Raw genomic sequence first — 22,504 nt, forward strand, 5'->3', positions numbered from 1 at the left:
AGAGAATATGGCAGTACATCCAACCGGCCTCACAACCGCAGACCACGTGTAACCACACCAGCCCAGGACCTCCACATCCAGCAGGTTCACCTCCAAGATCGTCTGAGACCAGCCACTCAGACAGCTGCTGAAACAATTGGTTTGCATAACCAAACAATTTCTGCACAAACGGTCAGAAACCGTCTCAGGGAAGCTCAACTGCATGCTCGTCGTCCTCATCGGGGTCTTGACCTGACTCCAGCTCGTCGCCGTAACAGACTTGAGTGGGCAAATGCTCACATTCGATGGCGTCTTGCACGTTGGAGAGGTGTTCTCTTCACGGATGAATCTCGGTTTACATTGTTCAGGGCAGATGGCAGACAGCGTGTGTGGCGTTGTGTGGGTGAGCGCTTTGCTGATGTCAATGTTGTGGATCGAGTGGCCCATGGTGGTGGTGGGGTTATGGTATGGGCAGGCATCTGTTATGGACGAAGAACACAGGTGCATTTTATTGATGGCATTTTGAATGCACAGAGATACCGTGATGAGATCCTGAGGCCCATTGTTGTGCCATACATCCATGAACATCACCTCATGTTTCAGCAAGATAATGCACGGCCCCATGTTGCAAGGATCTGTACACAATTCTTGGAAGCTGAAAATGTCCCAGTTCTTGCATGGCCAGCATACTCATCGGACATGTCACCCATTGAGCATGTTTGGGATGTGCTTGACCGGCGTATACGACAGCGTGTACCAGTTCCCACTAATATCCAGCAACTTCGCACAGCCATTGAAGAGGAGTGGACCAACATTCCACAGGCCACAATTGACAATCTGATAAACTCTATGAGAAGAAGATGTGTTGCACTGCATGAGGCAAATGGTGGTCACACCAGATACTGACTGGTTCTGAGTCCCCAGACCCCCAATAAAGCAAAAAAAAAAATGCACATTTCAGGGTGTCCTTTTATTGTGGACAGTCTAAGGCACACCTGTGCACTAATCATGATGTCAGATCAGCATCTTGATGTGGCACACCTGTGAGGTGGGATGGATTATCTCAGCAAAGCAGAAGTGCTCACTATCACACATTTAGACAGATTTGTGAACAATGTTTGAGAGAAATGGTAATTTTGTGTATCTGGAATGAATTTTAGATCTTTAAGTCCATCTCATGAAAAATGGGAGCAAAAACAAAAGTGTTGCGTTTATATTTTTGTTGAGTGTGTATATATATATATATATATATATATATATATATGTAAATCTGGATTTTCACTTGTAGTCTGTGTCAACAGGGAAACTCCCATCAGATTATTATAGCGGTATGCTGTTGAAGAATTTAAATAGAGTATACTAGTAAGGTATACATGACAAAAAGAAAACTCCAAACAAAGCTCTAAAATACTTTTATTGATTTTTTTTAAGTGTTTTAAACTGCTCTACATATCATTTTTCTTTTCTTTCCCCTCACACAGAAAAAGTACAGCACCCTTACAAATGTATAAATTACAATTAGTTTTGGACATTTCAAATGTGGATTTTAGTTTTTCAACAATGTGGGGTAAAGTAACAGCCAGCTAGCAGCTCCAAATGTGGGATTTTAGACTTTGTGAGACCACCAGCAAAGAATGGGAGTTTTAAAGATCTAAATCTCAGGCCACACCAAAGGAAGGATGTGCTCCCTGTTCCCCCTGTCCTATTCGAAGTATATATGAGTATGTCACTTATACTGTACATGTTTCTTCCAAAACCTATCCTTCCAAATGTCAAAATGTCCTGTCATTATCTTTGATAAACTGAAAAAACACACATTTGAATGTCAGCAGCAGCAGATATAAGTGAAAGAAGCTACTTACAGTCATCCAATAAGAGCTTTGTTTCTATTGCAGACATCACAAATTCAATTTTCTGTACTGTGGGACATCAGCATGAGGCCTGACTACACATGATGACAATCCACTAAGGCTCTTTGATTACTACACAACAAGCTGCCCATTAGCAAGGCATCAGCCTGAGCAGTTCCTGGCAGTCAACATGAAGGAAAAATAAAAGCATGCACAATCTCTCCTTCCACTCAAACCCTTTTGTAGCCCAAACAACCTGATGATACCATGTTAAATTCACATGATTTCAAAGAAATACAGAAATACACTCGTACTGCATAAATACAGTATAGCTGGACTGTAGAGTTGAGAAATGTAGAATCTTTTGGCCAATTTTAGCCAACTTCTAACAGATAATCATACTGAAATTATGCTAAACCTGCCCATTTCCACATGCAGCAGCCACAGAGCATGAACATCCCATTGTAGTAGTCACTCTCCTTTTAGCTCCAGTTTGGTCTCCACCAACTCCTGAGGGAAACTTCTGCTTCTTTAGCTGCTGCATGCTCCCAGCTAGCTTCTGTGTGTCTGGTTTGCTGATGGGCAGACTGTTGGAAACAAGGTTGAGGAGAGCTTTAAGAGTTTAAATTAGGTGATTCTGTTCAGAAACACTTTATGTTACCTGAAGCCTCGTAATATACCGATACAAATACATTAAAGTCTGTGGCCTTAGCAAGACTGAAAACCCGGTCCAAGCAAAAGCAGTCGGGCTGGAGAGAATAATTGGACCGCCTGCCTATCTGTCAATGCTTACTTCCTGATTCACTCTGGCGATCTGGAGCGCTCGTTTGATGTTCTGGGGGAGTGGCTTTGAACAGAGGTCTGAATGAAAGGGACGGGGCTTTTTCGATTCGGTGATGGGTTCAAAGTCTCTGTAGTTTTTCCAAATTACCTACTCTGCCTTTGAAAGGACAAGCTAAAACAGGCTGAAGGGGAACTGCAATTATTCTCCTCTGTGGGTTCGTGACTACGAGTGACACCTTTTATATAACACAAAGTAAACTGACCCACTGATGACATAATCAGTACAGCTTCAACGGTGCTATGTTGGGAGTTGGTTCGTAACTAGCTGTAACTTGTGGCCCCTGGCTATGATCAAAGTCACATGCAGAGGCCTCAGGCTGGGGGTGGAGGTCACTCATCTCTAACATGTATTACACCCTTTTGTGCAACTTTTAAACTAAATGAGTTTGCGTGAAAAACATTTTGAAGTGCCTGAAGCCTTCCTGGTAATATGTCTTTTCATCCTCAAACATGAAGGTTTTGACACCGTTAAGTATTCTGGTGAGAACATGCAGACATGCAGGACAAGTAAAGTAGACTTCCACACCTTCAGGGTTCTTTATATTTCATATATATGAACTTTCAGGCTGCACGGTGATTAGGGGGGAGCACTGTAGCCTCACAGCGAGGGGTCCCGGGCTAGATGGGCTCTATAACTCCTCCAGTGCTTTCTGGGTCTACCCCGTGGCCGCTTCCCAGCTGGACGTGCCTGGAATACTTCTAACAGGAGGCATCCTGATCAGATGCCTTGACTGGCTCCTTTCGATGCAAAGGAGCAGCGGCTCTATTGCGCGCTCCTCTCTCTAACGCTGAGCCCACCTCCCTATGGAGGTAGCTCATTTCAGCCGCTTGTATCTGCAACCTCATTCTTTCCGAGGTCATGGCCATAGGTGAGGGTTGGAACGTAGATGGACTGGTAAACCAAGAGCTTTGCCTCCTTGTGACCCTTAACAGTGACAATTGTGGAGCTAGATCTTAGTGTATAGGGCCTTGTGCAATGATGGTGAATTTCGTTGAATGTGGCTGTGATGGGATGGGTTGAAGTCCTTCATCTACAAACTTGGATTATTGTCGGTGCAATATGCGAAAGGTTTAGTGTCTTGTGATCATCCGGTTTGTGTTGTCACATAAATGAACTCACTGAAAACAGTTTCCCTAAAGGGGCAATAAAGTACCTACCTACCTACCTACCTACCTATCCATCCATCCATCACCACACCGGCACCAAACCGCCTGTCCATCTCAAAAGGCAGCCTTTGAGATGGACTGACATACTTTAATAATGCAGAAGTGGGAAGTTATTTCTAAAAACATTGAGAAGCCAGACTCTTTTGATGAATAAAATCCAAGCTGAAATGTGATGGCAGCAGATCAGCCTGTGTGTCTGGAGGAGCCTGAGAGAACACTCTGTAAACATCCTCCTTTGTGGTTTATTAGCCATTCAATCAAGGGGTTACTGGCATTAATATAGTTATTGGGAGTTACTGTGGGAAAACTTCTGGAAGTCATCGGAATACAATGTTAATGATGCAGACATGTTGCTGGACACATCACATGGTTCAGTAGTCCACCAAGCGTCACTCTGTACCCTCATGTTTGGCTTCAGAGTGATGCAGCTCAAGAATTGTGTTTTAAATTCACAAGAGACAAACTCGGTGTTGTGAAAGAGCAGAATTATGGTAGAAATGATTGGCAGTGGCTGGGCAGCACATTCTCTGTGATAAGCTAAATAAATACTCAAATCATGTAAACATTCTGAAGCGTTGCTGTTAAGAGTGTGAACTGTATTGTTGTGCCAACCCATACATTGACCAACAGCACAGAGAAGACTATGCAGTTCCCTCCAATTCGTCACTCTAATTCCAATACAAACACATACAGCATGAAGCAGAGGTGGAGACACTGTGTGTTTGGTGCAGTTGAAAAGATGCTGCTTGTCCAGCCTAAAATCACAACACCATGCAGAAGACATCTCACTCTTGATGGTCTCTGGTGTGAAAGAAAGCAAAACCAGAAATATGTTTTTATTGCCTATGAAGTTTGCTGTGACTTCACCAGTGGTTATTGTGTGAATCAATATTACAGAAACCATAGTTTCATATGTCTGCGATAATAGCCAGCCTTTTACCTTCAGAAGTAATGGAAGCAAGCTGATTGATGGCTTCATGACAACAGCAGTCCTGATCACAGCGACTGACAATGCTTTCTCCCTAACTCTTCTACAGTCCCACCTTCACCCTAAGCAAGTCGTGATGATATCAGAGCCAGTCTCAAACCCCATGAGCCGATGAACAGTTCGAGTAGAAGACATTCATTGTCAGTCCTGCAGCATGTTTTCAGCAGAGCTGCTTTGTGCTGCGCTCTGCACTTTCTTCTTGTAGCTGGGCCAGCGACACACTGGGCAGCAGTGTCTGCCTGCTGCCAGCCACATCACGATACAGTGCTGGTGGAAGGCGTGTCCACAGGGCAGACCCATCAGCAGCTCCTCACTCACAAAATTCTCCAAACAGACCACACACTCTGAGCAGCGCAGCATGTCACAGGGCCAAACAGAGCCAGCACAGAGGCAGCCCTCCTTCAGTGGCCGGTCAGCTGATGGTGAGCTTCTGTTCCCATGACGGCAGCTACTGCTGGGGTCCATGTTGTTGTCCTCATTGCACAATGACATCATGTGTCTTTTGCTGCAATGTGGAGGGGAATCCATGTGCTCCCTGCTTTCTGTGTCTGAATGTGAACTGTCTGTATCTTCATCAAGCTTTCTAGCAGAGCCCTCCCCCTGCCTCGCCTCCTGACCGGCGGCTCTGAACCTCCAGGTTGGCAACTCTTTAATATAGTCCATGTTCACTAAGGGGCGAAGCCAGAGATCAGGGAAAGCCAAACGCTCCAATAGGAAGTTGGGGTCATCCTCCCAGTCTGAGTGGACAGATGGGATCTGCTGCAGTGATGCGATTGGGTGGAGCAGATAGGAAGTGTACCAGTCCCACAGGCTGGCCAGCCACTCCAGGTTGGTGGTGCTGTCCTCTTGGCTCCTGATGCCACAGCGGCGTTTCTTCTCAAAGATGTCAACCAGCAGGCCGTAGACAAGGTAGGTGGACAGGAAGAGAGCTGGGTGGGACGAGTAGAAGGTCCAGTCAGCTCTCACAAGGCTGGCCAGTGTGGTGGTGTCAGCATAACGAAGCAGCTTCAGGCTGTAACCATACAGATAGTCCAGATAGTGCAGCTGGAGGAGAGCCTAGCAGAAATGGTCAAACAGTCATCAGTGAATCATTTATCATTGCAACATCAAATTACAATAGTAAGGTAAGTCTATGTCTAATACATTCAGTGGCCATGTTATTACTTGCACCTTTCCAATACTGTGTTGAGGGCATTCATTACAAATTCTGCTTCATGGTGACATGACAGCATTCATTAGATCCAGATGTGGAGACTGTCAGCGATGTTTTCTGAAGATTGATGGATACATAGAGTACTTACATCGCCACTGGTGGATTATTGGCAAGAATGTCTACTGCATCACTTGCATGCGTGTGGTTTCTTTTGTTCAACAGAATCATTTGTGGATCAGTTCAAGTCAGCTGTGAGAACTGTGTGCTGTGGATGACTTCTTACCAGAACAGGAAGCCAGGACACCAGCAGGATTGAGTTGTAGGTTCCAAGTGTTCGGATCAGAACTACAAATCGTTTCACTGTTGCTCCCTGTCCATGAAAATGAATGCTTCAAAATGAACTTTAATTAACACATTTAGATCCTTTAAATACAACTCTTAGAAAAGTGTAGTGAGTGTATAAAAGTACAGTATGACAAATAATACTTTAAGGGAGTAACATTTTTAAAAGTGCACCATCATTGTAGTTGAGTATAAGTATAAAGTCACAAGTAAAGTACAAGTACCTCAAAATTGTACTTTGGTAAAGCGCTTTCACCACTACGTCTAATGGAAAAAGAGAAAATGACCTGTGTAATGAAGAAGTCCATCCAGGCCAGCAAGTTGATCAAGACCAGACTGAGGACAAACAGATCATTGACCTCCGGCTGGACCGAACGCAGGAAAGTATCCATGGCAGCCAAGGACAGGAACTCCCCGGTACTGAGGAGAGGAGGAGGAGAGGAAGAGCGGTGAGGGGCAGGATAGGATGAGTAGAAGAGAATAAGAGGAGAGGCAGAATGGATGAGAGAAGGAGAAGAGGAGAGGAGAGAAAGAAAAGATGAGTGGACGAGAGGAATGGGGGTGAAGAAGATGAGTGGTGTGGAGGAGGACAGGAGAAGAAAAGTTGGAGTAGAGAAGAAGATGAGAGGAGAGAAGGAGAAGTGTGGGAGTAAAGCGGTGAAGGAGAGGAGCAAAGTAGAGGTGGAGAAACATTTCCTTTTGTTTGTATAAACAATAAGTCATTATAATTCCTTTGTTCAATTATCACCTGTTGCCATAGCGATAAATGCCCTCAGGCATCTTGAGAATGTAGGCGGGGCTCTGTGTCACATCGATCTCTGATAGGCTGCTGTGGTTGTCCCAGTGACGTACGTCCACGAAGATGAACTCAATCCTGCCGGTGAACTTGACAGACAGCGATGAGAAGAAGGTGGGTGGCTGGGAGAGACGGGCGAACAGAAACATCTTCACAGGGTGGGAGGGGTCAGAGCGCCACTCCTCCACCAGCTGCTCAGACTGATGCAGCGTTTTGATTCGATGTGCCACATGTGAGGTCATCCAGCGGAAGATGTGTTCTGTTTCAATGCGATGGCCATTGTATTCTTTGAGCATGACTTTGCCCTTCGATGCTGAAGTCTGAGGAACGGACATGATGAGAGTGGAGCGCTGCCAGCCACGCTTGCTACACGACCTGGTGGACAGAGGATGTCATGGTTACACTACTCTCCTTACAGATAGAGACATGCAGATACTCAAGGTCAAGATATCCGTCAGTCCGTCAGTTAGGGAACCACTGCTGCAGCTCCAGAAAAGAGCAGGGACTATTGGCCACGGACACGGTCGCAGACTTTACACGTTTAAAACAACTTCTACCTGTAGGAACGCTCTCTCCTCGTCCCCAGTGCACTGTGCCATCTTGGCTGGCAGTGTCATGCTCAGTTTAACTCCTAGCGAACAGCCACGTCCTCCTGAGAGGTCAGCGACGGCAGATACAAGGTTAATAGATTGGATTGTATTTTCCCCCCCAATACCCGATACAGTATTTTCTGCCAGTATCGGTCCGATTCCCATGTCCAGTATCAGATCAGCACATCCATTACCATTATGGGCTTACAATAGCATCAGAACCAATATACAACAAACCTACACTCAGAGTCATTTTTATTTCTTTTTGGTTCCAGTCAAACTATGTTATTTACTTTTCTGACTTCAAAGGATATTTATAAGTTAGCTAAGCTAAGATAAGATTTACAGTACACATTTAGGGATGGCTACAATTTGAACATTTTCATGAGCCAATAGAATAACAATGTTGATATCACGTGGTATCTCTGCGTAGTCAGGGGTCAAGAGTCTTTGGCATCGGAGTCAGCTGAAGGAGTTTCAAGGACTGAAAAGCCACGCCAAGGTGGCCACTTTTCCTCATGACCGGCAAGATATCGTTAAAGCAAGCTTTTAGCTAACACAAACACTGGCAACCCATTTAGGGTGCATGCGCTTTGAGCAACGGCTGTGTTGTGATGTGAATGCTATGGAAGGGGGAGTGCGAGTGCGACATCTAGTAGCTGGATGTTATCAATGTTGTCAATAGCACCTTTAAATCAGGTTAATCATCGTAGAACAGGGGTCTGATGGCGTCATAGAGGAAGCACATAGTTCCATAAGGCTCCGGTGATATTTTTCAGTTATCAAATAACTTTAAACACAAAAGTGTCATTTTTGAGGGTAATGAGTCTGGACAATTATTTCTTTAAAATAACCGACAACATGCCCAGACCTAGGCAGAAAGTGAAGCACATGGAGCCGAGCGAGGAAGCTAGCGCTGTGGAAATGGCCAAATGTGAAGATGCTAGTGGCAGCAGCACTGATGCAGATATTTTCCAAACAATGGATAGACTATCTGAAAACATCGCCAAAGCCATCGACGCTAAAATAAGCACGGAGCTTTGCGGCTATAAGAGACCAAACAACCCATATTCAGATGCTGGGAACCCGAGTCGAAGAGGCCGAAGGCAGAATTGCTAGCGTGGAGACCACAACGGAGTCGTTGCAGGTCAAAGTCACAAGTCTGGAAAAACAAGTGAGCGGCATGTTGGAGCATATTGATGACTTGGACAATCGTGGGCGCAGGTGTAATATTCGGGTAGTGGGACTGGCTGAAGTTACGGAGGGAGCTGATCCTGTGCGTTACATGGAAAAGTGGATACCTGATTATCTTAAATTGACAACCAAAACAGGACGGGTGAAACTGGACCGCGCGCACTGCTCCTTAGCACTGATCCTTAGCACTGCTCCTTAGCACCGCTCCTTAGCACCGAAACCCGGCTCTAATAAACGACCAAGACCCATAATTCCAAAGTTTGTCAACTTCTGCGACAATCAACAAGTCATGGTGGTCAGGAGGCACAAGGCATTTGATGCTGTGAAAGACCGAAGAAGATGAGTATTGTTTACGCATTGATCTACCCCGCCACACTGAAGTTGACGGTAAACGGACGGAGAAGAGGTTTGACACACCGGAGGCTGCTGCGGCGTTTGTGGACTCTCTCGGTTAAGACGCCTGGCTCTGCATCTTTCTAACGGAAAAGTCCGGTCCTCTCTTTCCCCGTACTACACTTTATTATTAGACTGATATAACGGTTCATGTGGCCGTGTTATGGATCTGTTTTATTTCATTTCTCTGTAATGCCACCCTGCTAACAAAGAATATACCTTCTTCTCTGCACCTCATGGTTGTCAGACCAGAATTGACTGCAGTTGGTTTTAACCTATTATATAGGTAACATTACTATATCTGATCATGCTAGTGTGGTTAAAACTTCAAGTTTCATACTTACTGGTTACCTGTCTGTCCCTATATGTCAGCCCTGTGATAGACTGGTTACCTGTCTGTCCCTACATGTCAGCCATGTGATAGACTGGTTACCTGTCTGTCTCTACATGTCAGCCCTGTGATAGACTGGTTACCTGTCTGTCTCTACATGTCAGCCCTGTGATAGACTGGTTACCTGTCTGTCTCTAATGTCAGCCATGTGATAGACTGGTTACCTGTCTGTCCCTACATGTCAGCCCTGTGATAGACTGGTTACCTGTCTGTCTCTACATGTCAGCCCTGTGATAGACTGGTTACCTGTCTGTCTCTACATGTCAGCCATGTGATAGACTGGTTACCTGTCTGTCCCTACATGTCAGCCATGTGATAGACTGGTTACCTGTCTGTCCCTACATGTCAGCCCTGTGATAGACTGGTTACCTGTCTGTCTCTACATGTCAGCCCTGTGATAGACTGGTTACCTGTCTGTCCCTACATGTCAGCCATGTGATAGACTGGTTACCTGTCTGTCCCTACATGTCAGCCCTGTGATAGACTGGTTACCTGTCTGTCTCTACATGTCAGCCCTGTGATAGACTGGTTACCTGTCTGTCTCTACATGTCAGCCATGTGATAGACTGGTTACCTGTCTGTCCCTACATGTCAGCCCTGTGATAGACTGGTTACCTGTCTGTCTCTACATGTCAGCCCTGTGATAGACTGGTTACCTGTCTGTCTCTACATGTCAGCCCTGTGATAGACTGGTTACCTGTCCAGGTGTACCCTGCCTTCGCCCAATGTCAGAGCTGGGATCAGCTCCAGCAATCATGAACAGGATAAGCAGTTGACAATACACCCAGTTCTAAGCAGATTAAAATACATAATTACAACTACAAATGCTTGATTTTTTTTGATGCCCAAATAAAATTAACAATTTAAGCATTAAGAAAGTTGATGGTTTACACTGATTTCTGGAAGGGATATTATTTTCTGGGATGGTGGCAAGAAAACAGTCTTTGTTTTGTATACCAACTGCTATAACAAACAAAAATGAGCATTGTTTGTCATGTGTAGGTGTGCCCTAATATGGATGCATTTGAAGAAGGCCATGCTTCCTACCTGTAGTCATTAGAGCAGTTGAAGGTTCCAGTTCTGATCCCAAACTGAGACACTTTCTGCACCATCTTCCCCCAGTTAGACTGACTGAGCAGAGCTTCCTGGTCCTGGGCAATGACCTGCGGGGACACACAGGGACATGACAGGGTTAATAGAAAATAAATACTTTCGGACAGTTGAAGAGGAACCTACTTTAAATGACAAAAGGTGGTTTACCACCAACACATCTGATCCATTGTGTGTTGTCATCCCATTCAAACAAAAATAATACAGACAGGCTTTGTTATTTTGGCCTGTGTCATCCTTGATACAAAACAGATAGTGGAACACCATAATGTAGATGTGGCAGGCTATTAAGTATGGTCAATTCATCATCTCCACCACATTTGTGTAAGGTTTGGTTCTGTTTGGAGCACCAAAGCAGAGACTGACGCAGGTAGGTATAAAGGGAGTTTATTAAACGAAAAGAGCAAGAAGCAATAATCACTGGACTGGAGAGAACGGACTCATGGAGATGACACGAGGGTTAAACACAAGAAAAAACACAGGTAAGTACAAAAAACCCTAGTCGAACATGGAACACCCCCTGTGAACAGTTCATCTCATCTGTGGTACAGAGCCTTCAGACAGGTTACCCTGAGTTTATCACGAGGAGATCAACTCCTTACTCTCCAGGCTATTCCAGCCAGTGTGATTCAGGCTTCTCTCCCTCTTCTTGTAGAAAAAAAACAACTCCCTCACAATGCAGAGACAACAGTTACCAGCTGACACAAAGTCCATAGAGAAGCTCCACGGAGAGACAGTGGTAAGAGTTATCTCGCTGACACAGATAGTGAAGACACCTGTAGTTTAACTTACACAAAGTTTCCTCAAAATCAGCTCTCAAACTGTTCACCAAGGCCTTTGGCTCCTAGATTTTGTGTCTATGACTGTTATAACAACAATACAGTCATATTTCCCACTGTAAAGCTTCCTTGGGTTCCTTGAAAGGCATTATATAAATAAAAGTTATTATTATAATTATTATTATTAACATCTTCCTGAGTTAAGTAAAGGAGGGAGAATTCTGTGATGCATCTCTGTGTTTTGTTGAATGATTCTGCGTTGATGCAGGAAAGTCTATAATTGATTATTAATACAACAGACTGCCCAACTTCAGAGGGTTTGTTTACACTCAACATCGCTGGAAATGCAGAGCAGCTGCGACCGAGAAAAGAAATAAAAACACTTTTCTAAAAGGTGGTGTCTGGGAACACTTTGGATTTCCTGACGTCGCTAGCAGGTTTTCTTCAACATACCCTGAGGTTCTCCTACATGTCTCCGCCTTTTTCCGGAATCTGAACCAACTCTGAAAAAATGTGCCGTCCTTTCCTCGTCACCCTAATCGATATGGAAATAAAAGTGATTCTAGCAGCTTTGCATCGGGAGAGAATTTTGATTACCTTTCCTCCCGATCACCTATCTAAACAATATTCATGGTCCATGGTGAATCGTAGTATCGGAGCTCCATTGATGATGGCTTTGTAGAGTCGGCAGGCACGCACATAACTCAGAGTTTACATACTCAGAGTTAGTGGAACTAACTCAGAACTGCTGTTCTGGAACCGAAAACTCAGAGTTTGACAGCTCAGAGTTGGTCAACCTAGAGTTCAGGTTTTGACTCAGAGTCTGTTAAACTTGCTTCTTGAAACTGGCCCCAGGAATCTAATGAACAGACACTTGTTTCCAAGCTGGCACTGAACTCTGACAGGGCCAACAAGATTCCAGTCTGTGGCCAGCTTTATTGTCAGGGATGAGCGTCCTTACTCTGTTGTGGAAAACAAAGACTGCTGTTTTCTCCTGCACATCCTGGAACTGAGGGGTATTCCGCGAAGGGAGGTTTAACAAACACAGAGTTAACGCTGAACTCTAGGTTGATTGACCCTGTGCCAATTAAACCAGAGCTGTCGGTTCCACCACACCGGTTATGCATTAGTTCAATCAACACGGGGTTGGTTAACACAGGGTTGTGCGCGTCCACGCCAAACCTATAAAGACGTGATTTATGGATCACGGAAACCCTGATCGAAATGGCGAAACGGGCCACATACTTCACAGTACTTGAACTCCAGGTTCTCCTGGAGGGATATGACAAAGAGAAGGAAGTAATTCTTAAAAAAGGGAACACTAAAGCCAGCGCAGCCCAGAGAACCAAAGCCTGGCAGCGGCTCGCTGACCGCGTTAATGTGTAAATTTCATGCATGATCCTTAATATTTGAGCCATGAATCTATTAATATTCCAGTTAAGCATTCTTGACCTTCCTACCACATAACCCTTTTCTTCTAAAAAAAGATGTACACCGATGGGTCCCAAACGGTCGGCCGACCAAGTCAAAATGAAATATAAAAACGTCATACAAACTGGTAAGCTTTTCCCACCATCGTATTGGCCTATATAGGCTATATTTTGTCAGTCCAGCAATTGTCATACCATATTTGTCACTCCTGTATTTAAATAAGCCCCCCCCCCCCCCCCCCCCCCTTTTTTAAAGCCAATCGTAAAAAGGCCGACAGTCGACAGACAGGATCCGGGCCACCTATTGTCATGACATAAATTCAGGGCGCCCTGGCATGGAGGGGATACCTGGAGGTACCTCCTCGGAGAGTCAGGGCCCATGTGAGGAGGGTTGAATGTAGGTTTTTTTGTTTTTCTTGTATTTTTAGATGTTGTTGGTGTTCGAACACATGCAAACCGTGTGCGTGCCACAGCGCAAATGTTCCAAATGGTTTTTTTGGGGTAAATGGGTAGTGTGATGGGTCATCAGGTGATCATAAACTGATTTCCACCACAGGTAGAAAACCTAAAAGTCACCAATTAATCAACTTCACAGATCAAGATGGAGTAGTGATTTTAATGGAGCCACCGGCTACTATGGAAGATTCTCCCTTTGATGTAAGTAAATATTTTATAGCCTACTTTCTGTTGTAAGCGCCTCTCGGCATACTCGGCCAATATTGCTTTGTATGATAGGAGGCCAATGAAGATCTTGGTCCGGACGTGGACCAGTCTGAGGTACATTTTTCTTGCCAGTTTCAATTAATTTATGATGATTACACTAAACTAAGCAGTGTTCACATACCCACTTGTCTCTTAACAGACTGTGGTCGAGGATGCTGGTCCATCATCAAGCTCGCAATATGAGCACGTAAGACATAGGCCTACTCATTTTATTGGCCAAGCATATGTCGCTTGAATGTTAAAACAATATTTCCCCTCTATTTCAGATGACAATTAAAGAACTTTACCAGAGTGCATCTCCAGCGGGAAATCGCGAAGGCCGATCTGGAGATGACCTATATGAAACTGCTGATAGAGGTATTAAAATAGGTGGTTAATGGGCACAAATTCCACCGACATGCTATTGTGATTCATGGAACTAATTATAGTCTCTTTCCTCCCTCAGCAACTAAAGAATAAAAATAATGAATGAAAAAGTTGTGGGTTTTTTTCTTTTTTTAATTGAAATGATTGCGACAAATGTGATCTTGCATCGTTTGTCCAGCCCTTGCATCCATTTCTGAAGGCTATTTAAATATATTAAAGATTTGCGCGAGAATCTATATCTCTCCAGCAAAAATTCATCCGGATATGCTAAGATGTCGAGCCGTGGTCTTATCGCTCCCGGTCAGAGGTGGGTAGTAACGCGCTACATTTACTCCGTTACATTTACTTGAGTAACTTTTTGGAAAAATTGTACTTCTATGAGTAGTTTCAAAGCAGCATACTTTTTACTTTTACTTAAGTAAATTTGTGAAGAAGGAGCGGTACTTTTACTCCGTTACATTGGGCTGATTCTGCTCGCTACTGTTTTTTTTTATCGATCCGTCTGCTGCATGGTCTGTTTTGTTTATGTGGGGACCAGAGCCAGTGGCGCCGCCAGCCGGAATCCTGTACGCACTGTGCGTACTTATTTTGAAGGTGGACTAGATATTTAAATTATGCAAATCAGCGGGTGACACCAAACCACGTCTGCCCAAGCAAGTCAGAGCTTTTCTTTCGCTCACACAGTGACCTGGAGAGACGCAGCCGCATTTGAGAGGACGATCGCGCGTGTGTGCGCAATTACGCATAGCGTGTGTTGGCCCCTCTCCACTACACAATACAGCTCGGCTCTAGTCTCGTCACCTCTGCTGCTGAGCACTGTGGGCCGAGCCGGTGCATGTCTCTCTCCCCGGGCCGGGAGAGTTATCATACCGTACTGTGCGTGTGTGTCCAAGCGTGTGTGTGCGTGCGTGGAGTGCTCACAAGCGTGCGCTTGTGTTTAGGGCGCGGATGGAGGGCACAAAAAAAATATTTGCACCGGGCCGATCACCATGATATACGCTACTGATTTCACTGATACTGAAAACATTCGATTTTGGCTTAAAAAAGTTGACAACTGCATCTCACCAATCAAATGTAGCCACTAGCGACGTCTAACTCCGTTTCACCAATCAGGCAAAGCCTAAGCCATCACATGACCGCACACACATTCCCCGCGGCAAACAGGCGGAAAAGAGCGCAGAAACAAAACGATGGAGACGGCATGCAATTCCGAAGAAGCCGAAGAGGAGGAGGCACAACACCCCTGGCCCCACATAAAAGAAATGTTCACACTCCAGGCAAAAAAAAAAAACAGCTACATTATGCATTGCCATTTGTGTCTCCCGAAACAAGTGGAGTTATTTATTTATTATTGTTTATTATAAACTGTTTCAATTGTCTAAGGGAATTCTCCGTGCATTATTTGACATTATTTGACCTGATTAATAAAGGAGGTTACTCGGCAGTTACTCTGTACTTGAGTAGTTTTTTCACCCATTACTTTTTACTCTTACTCAAGTAACACAGGGTGACAATACTTTTTACTTTTACTTGAGTCATATTATTCTAAAGTAACAGTACTCTTACTTGAGTACAATTTTTGGCTACTCTACCCACCTCTGCTCCCGGTGGATTGCACGAATAATTTGCGCTCCGATATCAACAGGCCTCTCATCAAAAGGGCATGCCATTGTGAACACTTGAAATCTGCGGTGAGCGTGGGTTTAAATACCCAAAACCGGGTTATGTTCCAAACTTAAGGCTCGGTTATGCTTCCGCATAGTGATCACGCAATGGCCACGCAGTTGGTTGGAGACCGTGATGGTTCTGCGTTGGGTTTACGTGTCGAAATGCAATTCAATGCCACACCGGTAAAGGGCGCTATGTTTTTTGTAAAGACTTGACCGACCGACCGAGACTCTTGACGTATATCGTCGTTGGCCTCGTTATAACCTATTTGTTTACCTTCTGCCTTTAAACATCCACAATTTTTCAGAACTTGGTGTTTTATTTCTTTGTGCAAAAGCGACAAGGTGCAAACAATAAAACAAGGTTTCAAACAATAAAAGTAGCCTTTTAAAAGTTTAAATGGCGGTGTTTATGAGTGGAAACCGAAAAAGCGGTCTCCAGCGGATGTAGTTAGCGGACCAATCACAGCCAATGCCGCTGCGTTTCTATAGTAACTAACACCGTGTTCATTTTGGAACGGAAAACCTAGGGTTACCGCAAACCCTGGGTTAACTTACCCGGTTATGTGATAAAACCGGCTTTGTGGAATACCCCTCTGAGGAGCAAAGAGTCCTGGTGAGTTTCCCCAGACAGGGGAAACAGAGTCACTGAAATGCGAGTCGAGGAGCAATAAGCTGCAACTCCTGGACCTCCGTTCCCACACGGCTCCAAACAAGAGCCATGTTGCAGAGACACAACTAAACTAATTCACCTGATTGTTTGTATTGATGGGTAAAAATGAACCATATATTTAAATCCAAAATAGAGTTAAATTGAGAAACGTTTAATATTTGAATCGTGACCCTCTGAACAGTAACTGAATCGAATTGTGACGTGACTGGCAATTCCCATCACTACAAATTATAAAACAATTACGTTGATGATACCAGACAGAACCAGTAGCAGCCTGCTCTACCAGCTCTATTAGACCAGCTACCTGTGGGGGGTTTAGCTCAGGAGGTAGAGCGGGTTGGCTGGCAACCGTAAGATTGCCGGTTCGATCCCTAGCTGAGTGCCTGAGGCCTGTACTACGAAGCGGGATTTGGGCTTAGCGATGTAAATTGAGCGTTAACCCTGGGTTTTCCGTCCTACGACGCTGGTTCACTTCTTACCGGGGTAAATCGCCATGGTTACTTACGCTGTGGAGCTAACCTGCTCCGGAGCAGGTTATGTTCCTGATAAGAGATCAACGTGGAGAAACACACCGCCTACTGACCAATCAGCTGTCTTGGTGCGCCGACATAAAAAAAAGAAGCTTGGTGGATCGAGAGAGGGTCTGGTAGGAGAACTATAGAGTGTACGGAGACCAGCAAAACCCTTTTTCTGTCCCTGACGATGTTTTATATGAGAGATACAGATTCTCATCAGAGGGAAAGACTTTTCTTTGTTAGCGTATAGCCTACTTACCACTTTGAATTATGTTTTTATATTTATTTGATTTGCTCCCAAGTCCGTTTTACACCGCCGGGATTGCAGCTGAAAGAATGAGGCTGATATTGTCATAAACCACGTTATAAGAATACATCCAAGCAACAAATTCATTATTTTAAAGTTATATGTTTGGCCTTTTATTGCTGAAGGACATCGTAAGAGTTAAAGGGACTAAATAAAGAGTGACGACATGATTTAAAAGACGGCCGCAGGGCGGATTCGAACCGGGGCCGCTGTAAGGAGCCTCGTAACACGGGTCGGTAACTCTACCACTAAGCTATCAGCGAAGTTACCGTTGGAGTCAAATCAGTCTGATCTACTAGTGCCCTTATGATGGGGCAGTCATATTATAGTACTACTAATACTATTAATACGACTTCCGCATCCACACAGTCGGCGAGTTTTTGCCAGCTGTCCTTCCTGCATTTGGCAGATGACACTGTTGCCTTTTGCCTGTATTATATGTTTAACTTTTTCGTATTTCTGTAAGATTATGGTTCGCTCCTCGTACGTGAAATACGCCGCTCCGCTGCCGTAGACTGATCCATGTTTGTGATTGGTCAAATGCTGCAAACGCCGCCTCTTTCATGTGCACGCGCTGATAGCTCGATTGGAAAACCCTGGGTTGAGTTAACGAGTTGATAACCAGCTTCGTGTGACCGCTTATCTCCGATCTCCTTTGTTAGGGTAACTCAAGCTGGATCTCTGAAAGAAACCCTGGGTATGTTGAACTCGCTTCGTAGTACGGGCCCCAGGTGTCCCTGAGCAAGACACCTCACCCTAATTGCTCCTGACGAGCTGGCTGTCGCCCTGCGTGGTTGACTCCGCCGTCGGTGTGTGAATGTGTGAGTGAATGTGTGAGTGAATGTCAGTCATTACTGTAAAGCGCTTTGGACAAGAGCGCTATATAAATGAGGCCATTTATTTACCATTTACCAGACAGAACCAGTAGCAGCCTGCTCTACCAGCTCTATTAGACAAGCTACCAGGGGAGACAGGTGGTGAAGCAGGTTAACTCTGCGATGATGTCACGTCCACAGCACCTTTCTGAATGAAAAAAACATCTGCAGTTCTCGACATTTTCGTCGAAACTCTGAACCTAACCCTGAACTCTGCACCTAACCCTGAACTCTGAACCAACTCTTAGTTGACCAATTCTGAGATGGGCAACTCTGAGTTTTCGGTTCCAGAACAGCTGTTGAGTTCAATCAACTCTGAGTATGTGAACTCTGAGTTATGCGCGTGCCTGCCGACTCTACAAAGCACTCATCAATGGAGCTCCGATACTACGATTCACCATGGCAACCGGGAGAGCGTTATTAGATATTACTGTTTATGTAGAAAACGAGCTCATCGTGAGAAAGCGGAGCAACGTAACTGCAGCAAAGTAGAGATAGTTGGTGTGGCAGACAATTACTACCCGATCTAATGTGTATAACTGAATGAAACAGCTGATTGATCTGAAATTTGCTCTTATTGTCTTTTTAAAAGTGCAGTGTAGGTGTAATCCCACAGGCACAAAAAGAAAGTCGCTGAAAATTAAGCATATGAATATTGAGTTTTAATACGTAGACTAAGGCATATGGTTTTAATCATATTTCACATATTAAACAGTAAATATTGAGCGGCTATTTCAACACAGAAATGTCCTTTTTCAGAAAACTCCTGTTCGCAAAAATCTAAAGAGCTCTGCAAAGAATCTGGATTATGTCCGCGATATGAAATGTTGAAAATGTCGGGGAATAACGTTTAGATATGTGATCAGTAGGAAAAACGGTAATCAAAATACTCTCCCGATGCAAAGCTGATAGAATCACTTTTACTTCCATATCGATGGTTGACGAGCACCGAAAAATCACTTTTTTCCAGAGTTGGTTCAGAATCAGGAAAGGAGACGGACAGACGTGTAGGAGAAACTCAGGGTTTATTGAAGCAAACCTGCCAGCTAGCAGGTTAGGTTCACGGGAGTATGTTACTATAACTGACTAAAGGTTGATTTCACTCTCTTTCTAGAACGGAAAACTCAGAGTATCCCTCTTCTCAGGATTAACAAACTCAGAGTTTCAGGGAAACCTGCTTTCTGGAACGCGCCCCTGCTGAATGTTTTTAGCATTTTAGTCACACTTCACAGATTTTTGGTTGCATTTGCAAGCCCTGGACATGCATGTAAATAAGGTGCCAGAGAGCAAAAGAAAGCATAATCACAATAGAACGTGTCAAGAAAAAGCATGAATGTTTATGATATGTACTGTATCAATCTGCTTGTTCAAAATTGCATCATCATTTTGGCGGTGCCCCAGAAAATAGCTGTGCTCCATTCCCTAAGTTGCAGTCAGCTGGGCTGTGCTTCCACTGACTGCTACATACACTATACTGACGGCCAATGACTTCACCTATGTTGTTTCCTGATCAGGGAGACGTCCAGCTACCTATTCTGCCGCCCAGTAAATGAAATACAGTCAATGACTTATATACTATATACCTAATCAATACACTCGTGGTAGTCGGGACAGCTCTATTAGCTCCTCCATTTCTCGGCCAAATCCAATCTGAAGTTTTTAATTAATGCAGTGCTCACTTTTGTGACACACAGCATTCCTATTGCAATGTGTTTGGACACTTACACCTGCTTACTAGGGCTGTTACAGGTATTAGTATTGCACTGCCACAAAGAATAAAGACTACAGGGAGAGGTCATCCTGAACAAGGTCAACTTTGAGATATTAAGAGTGTGTGATAATGCCATATATTTCTGTGGTTTGCAGGAAGACCATTGTCATGTCAACCTTAAACATGCAAAGTGCAAAGTCAATAAAAGTGCAATTAAGTGTTGAATAACAACTTGAATTTCCCTCGGGATCAATAAAGTTTCTATCAATCTATCCATCCATCTAAGTGTTTTACCTGAACCAGCCATATCCCATCTTTAGTGTCCTCTACTAATTCATAGAAGTGCATCTCTCCACTGAAGTGTGTTGTGCTGGCATCTCCTGCCTCCGTCTGCTCCTTCTCTTTCTTGATGGCCGAGTACAGCTCCCCCTGTGTCAACTCTCCTGTGGGGAAATAAAACATGCAATCTCTTTGTTTTGTGTACACAGAGTTGAATTATTTTGTGTCTCTCAGCATGAAAACAATGACAGTAGAAAGTCTAGTATATTAAATACTGAGAAAGACTACTTCTGGTGGGGGGGGGGATGGATGTGTCCGATGTGTGTCCCCACCTGCTGTTGTGAAGTGACACGCTGGTGACGGTTTGAATACTAAAGCTGACATTTGTTTTGTTGCCTTAACTTAACTGTACTCAGTTTGGTTTGAAGCCCGCCAGGATGTTTCTCCTGACCGTTTCCTTTCCTCAGTGACATTCTTCACTTCCAAGCTCCAACACAATGATCTCAGGCCACAGGCCACAGGAGAGAAAGAAACTTTGGTATCATTCTCGTATCTCTACTGATACTGGATTTTGAGGACAAGATTTATGTACTAAAATTTAATTTAATTTTTTTTAAATGATACACTAAATCAGAGATCTTCAACAGAGGGTCCAAAAATACACATTAACATGAATACAAACTATAACAAGCAAATAGAAATCATCACTATTTGTTAAATATCATCTTGTGAAATTGTGATGTAGAAATGCCAATATAGAATAAAATAAAATTATATCAATATGAAATCTGTCAACATTTATTTTAACGTTTTAGCATTGTACACATACAATATTACAAAGTACTTTTATACACGGCACTATAAGCTGCACTACGCATTATTAAACATTTCATAAGCAACACTTTTATACGATATGATATAATAGGGGGTCCCTCCACCGGGTCTATTAAGCCATGGGCTCCTTGGCCTGAAACACGTTGAAGACCTCTACACTACATTAATGTATACTACATCAGACGGAACCTTGTTTACCTGATTTCTCGACCAGCTCACTCACGTCCTTCCTCTCAGCCAGCCCGGAGTATCCCAGCCCTCGACACTCCAGGATGGTCTTCAACTTCTTATAACTGAGACTAACCGGGTCCACCAGCTGAGTGGCGAACATGCCGGTCTCATACCAGACGACCGCCTCAAAGAGCCTCGCTAGCATAAACAACACTAGGAAATACAAGAGCAAGAAGCACAGTTTCAACCACATCTTGTAGGAGACGTGAGCGCTGCTGGCACGTCGCTGTCAGGCTTCCAGTCACCTGCTAGCGTTAGCCATCCACAACCATGTCCTGTCACACCGGCATCGTTTGTTCGAGTGTGTCTGGGAAGATGTGCCCTGACCGCCCCCCTCCTTCACCAGTTTACATGCACGAATCCTGCTAAGGGCTACGGCTAGCTAGCGAATTAGCTTAGCGTCGCAGGTAGGCCTCTCGACCAACCGAAACAAACAGGCCTCGGCAAATCCCACTGTCTGCTGCACGGCTGCGGCTTCCCGCTGAATGTCAGGAGCGGTGATACGCGGACTGCTGCTGTGGTCCCGGCGTCAAAACATTACAAAATGACAGTAATGCTGATTTCTGCTCCGATCAGCTGGTGAACACATATTAGCTGACGTCATATCCGGCTCCACCTCACACGTAAACAACCTCCAAACGAGATGGGACAATCGATAACGGTGAGCGAAATCGTTCCGTTCAGAGATATTGGTTGCGACCGAACAATCAAGAAGCTCCGTCCTCGTCTTCTTCTCGACCTCGAAAGAAAACGTCACGAGGTGGAACGATGAGAAGGAGAATCATCAGGATTCAGGGGAAGTCGACCGCGGTGCTCAGAGGATGCGACCGGACTTTCACTGAGTTCCGTCATTATGATGAGACAGTTGATGACTGACAGCTAGTAGGGTCGTTGGAGATGAGCCAGGCCTGCGCGATCGCCGCACACACTAAGGGGATTGGACTTGATGTAGCCGCCTGCAGCGCGCTACCTAACATGATGTATTGTGGGTTGAAAGCGATGCATGATGGCTAGAATTTGTGTTTTTGTGTGTTTTTTTTAATCATTTTTTTATCATTATTATTAGCACATATGATACAAACTTATGTAGTGTGGGAGTTACAAATGAGAGTGCAGGAGATGACCAAAATAAATACTTTCATATAATTATTCAATCAAATAATTTCATGGTTAGGCAAACTCAAGATCATCTCACTAACATGAAAACAAAGAGAAATAATCTCTTTATGGCTTTCTTATTTTCAGACTGAGTCTAAATATATATCAGGTCTTAATGCTGTTTCTAGTTCTAAGATTCCTGAGTTTGAGGGTAACATCC

At 44.3% G+C, this 22,504-nt stretch overlaps 1 protein-coding gene across 3 annotated transcripts; it reads right to left on the bottom strand.

Annotated features, from left to right (window-relative positions):
- Window positions 1-1,383: 1,383 nt before the first annotated feature.
- rnf103 (ring finger protein 103) lies at window positions 1,384-22,080 on the bottom strand. Of its 3 annotated transcripts, none has more exons than XR_014597131.1 (8): window positions 21,154-22,080; window positions 20,137-20,285; window positions 10,734-10,849; window positions 7,071-7,493; window positions 6,610-6,742; window positions 6,264-6,350; window positions 4,780-5,883; window positions 1,384-4,640 (listed from the first exon to the last, which is right to left on the bottom strand). XR_014597131.1 is itself a non-coding variant. In XM_084009553.1 (8 exons), the coding sequence occupies exons 2-8, from the start codon at window positions 21,329-21,331 to the stop codon at window positions 4,969-4,971; spliced, it is 2,001 nt and encodes a 666-aa protein (XP_083865679.1). In that variant the 5' UTR covers window positions 21,332-21,339; window positions 21,432-22,080; the 3' UTR covers window positions 1,384-4,968. The 3 variants fall into 3 exon arrangements, 2 of the variants coding, with proteins under 2 accessions (XP_083865679.1, XP_083865678.1); XM_084009553.1 differs by having other exon boundaries at window positions 1,384-5,883; window positions 21,154-21,339; window positions 21,432-22,080; XM_084009552.1 differs by having other exon boundaries at window positions 1,384-5,883.
- Window positions 22,081-22,504: the final 424 nt, after the last annotated feature.

The sequence above is a fragment of the Eutrigla gurnardus genome (genome assembly GCF_963514095.1).
Source record: "Eutrigla gurnardus genome assembly, chromosome: 5".
Taxonomy (NCBI): domain Eukaryota; kingdom Metazoa; phylum Chordata; class Actinopteri; order Perciformes; family Triglidae; genus Eutrigla; species Eutrigla gurnardus.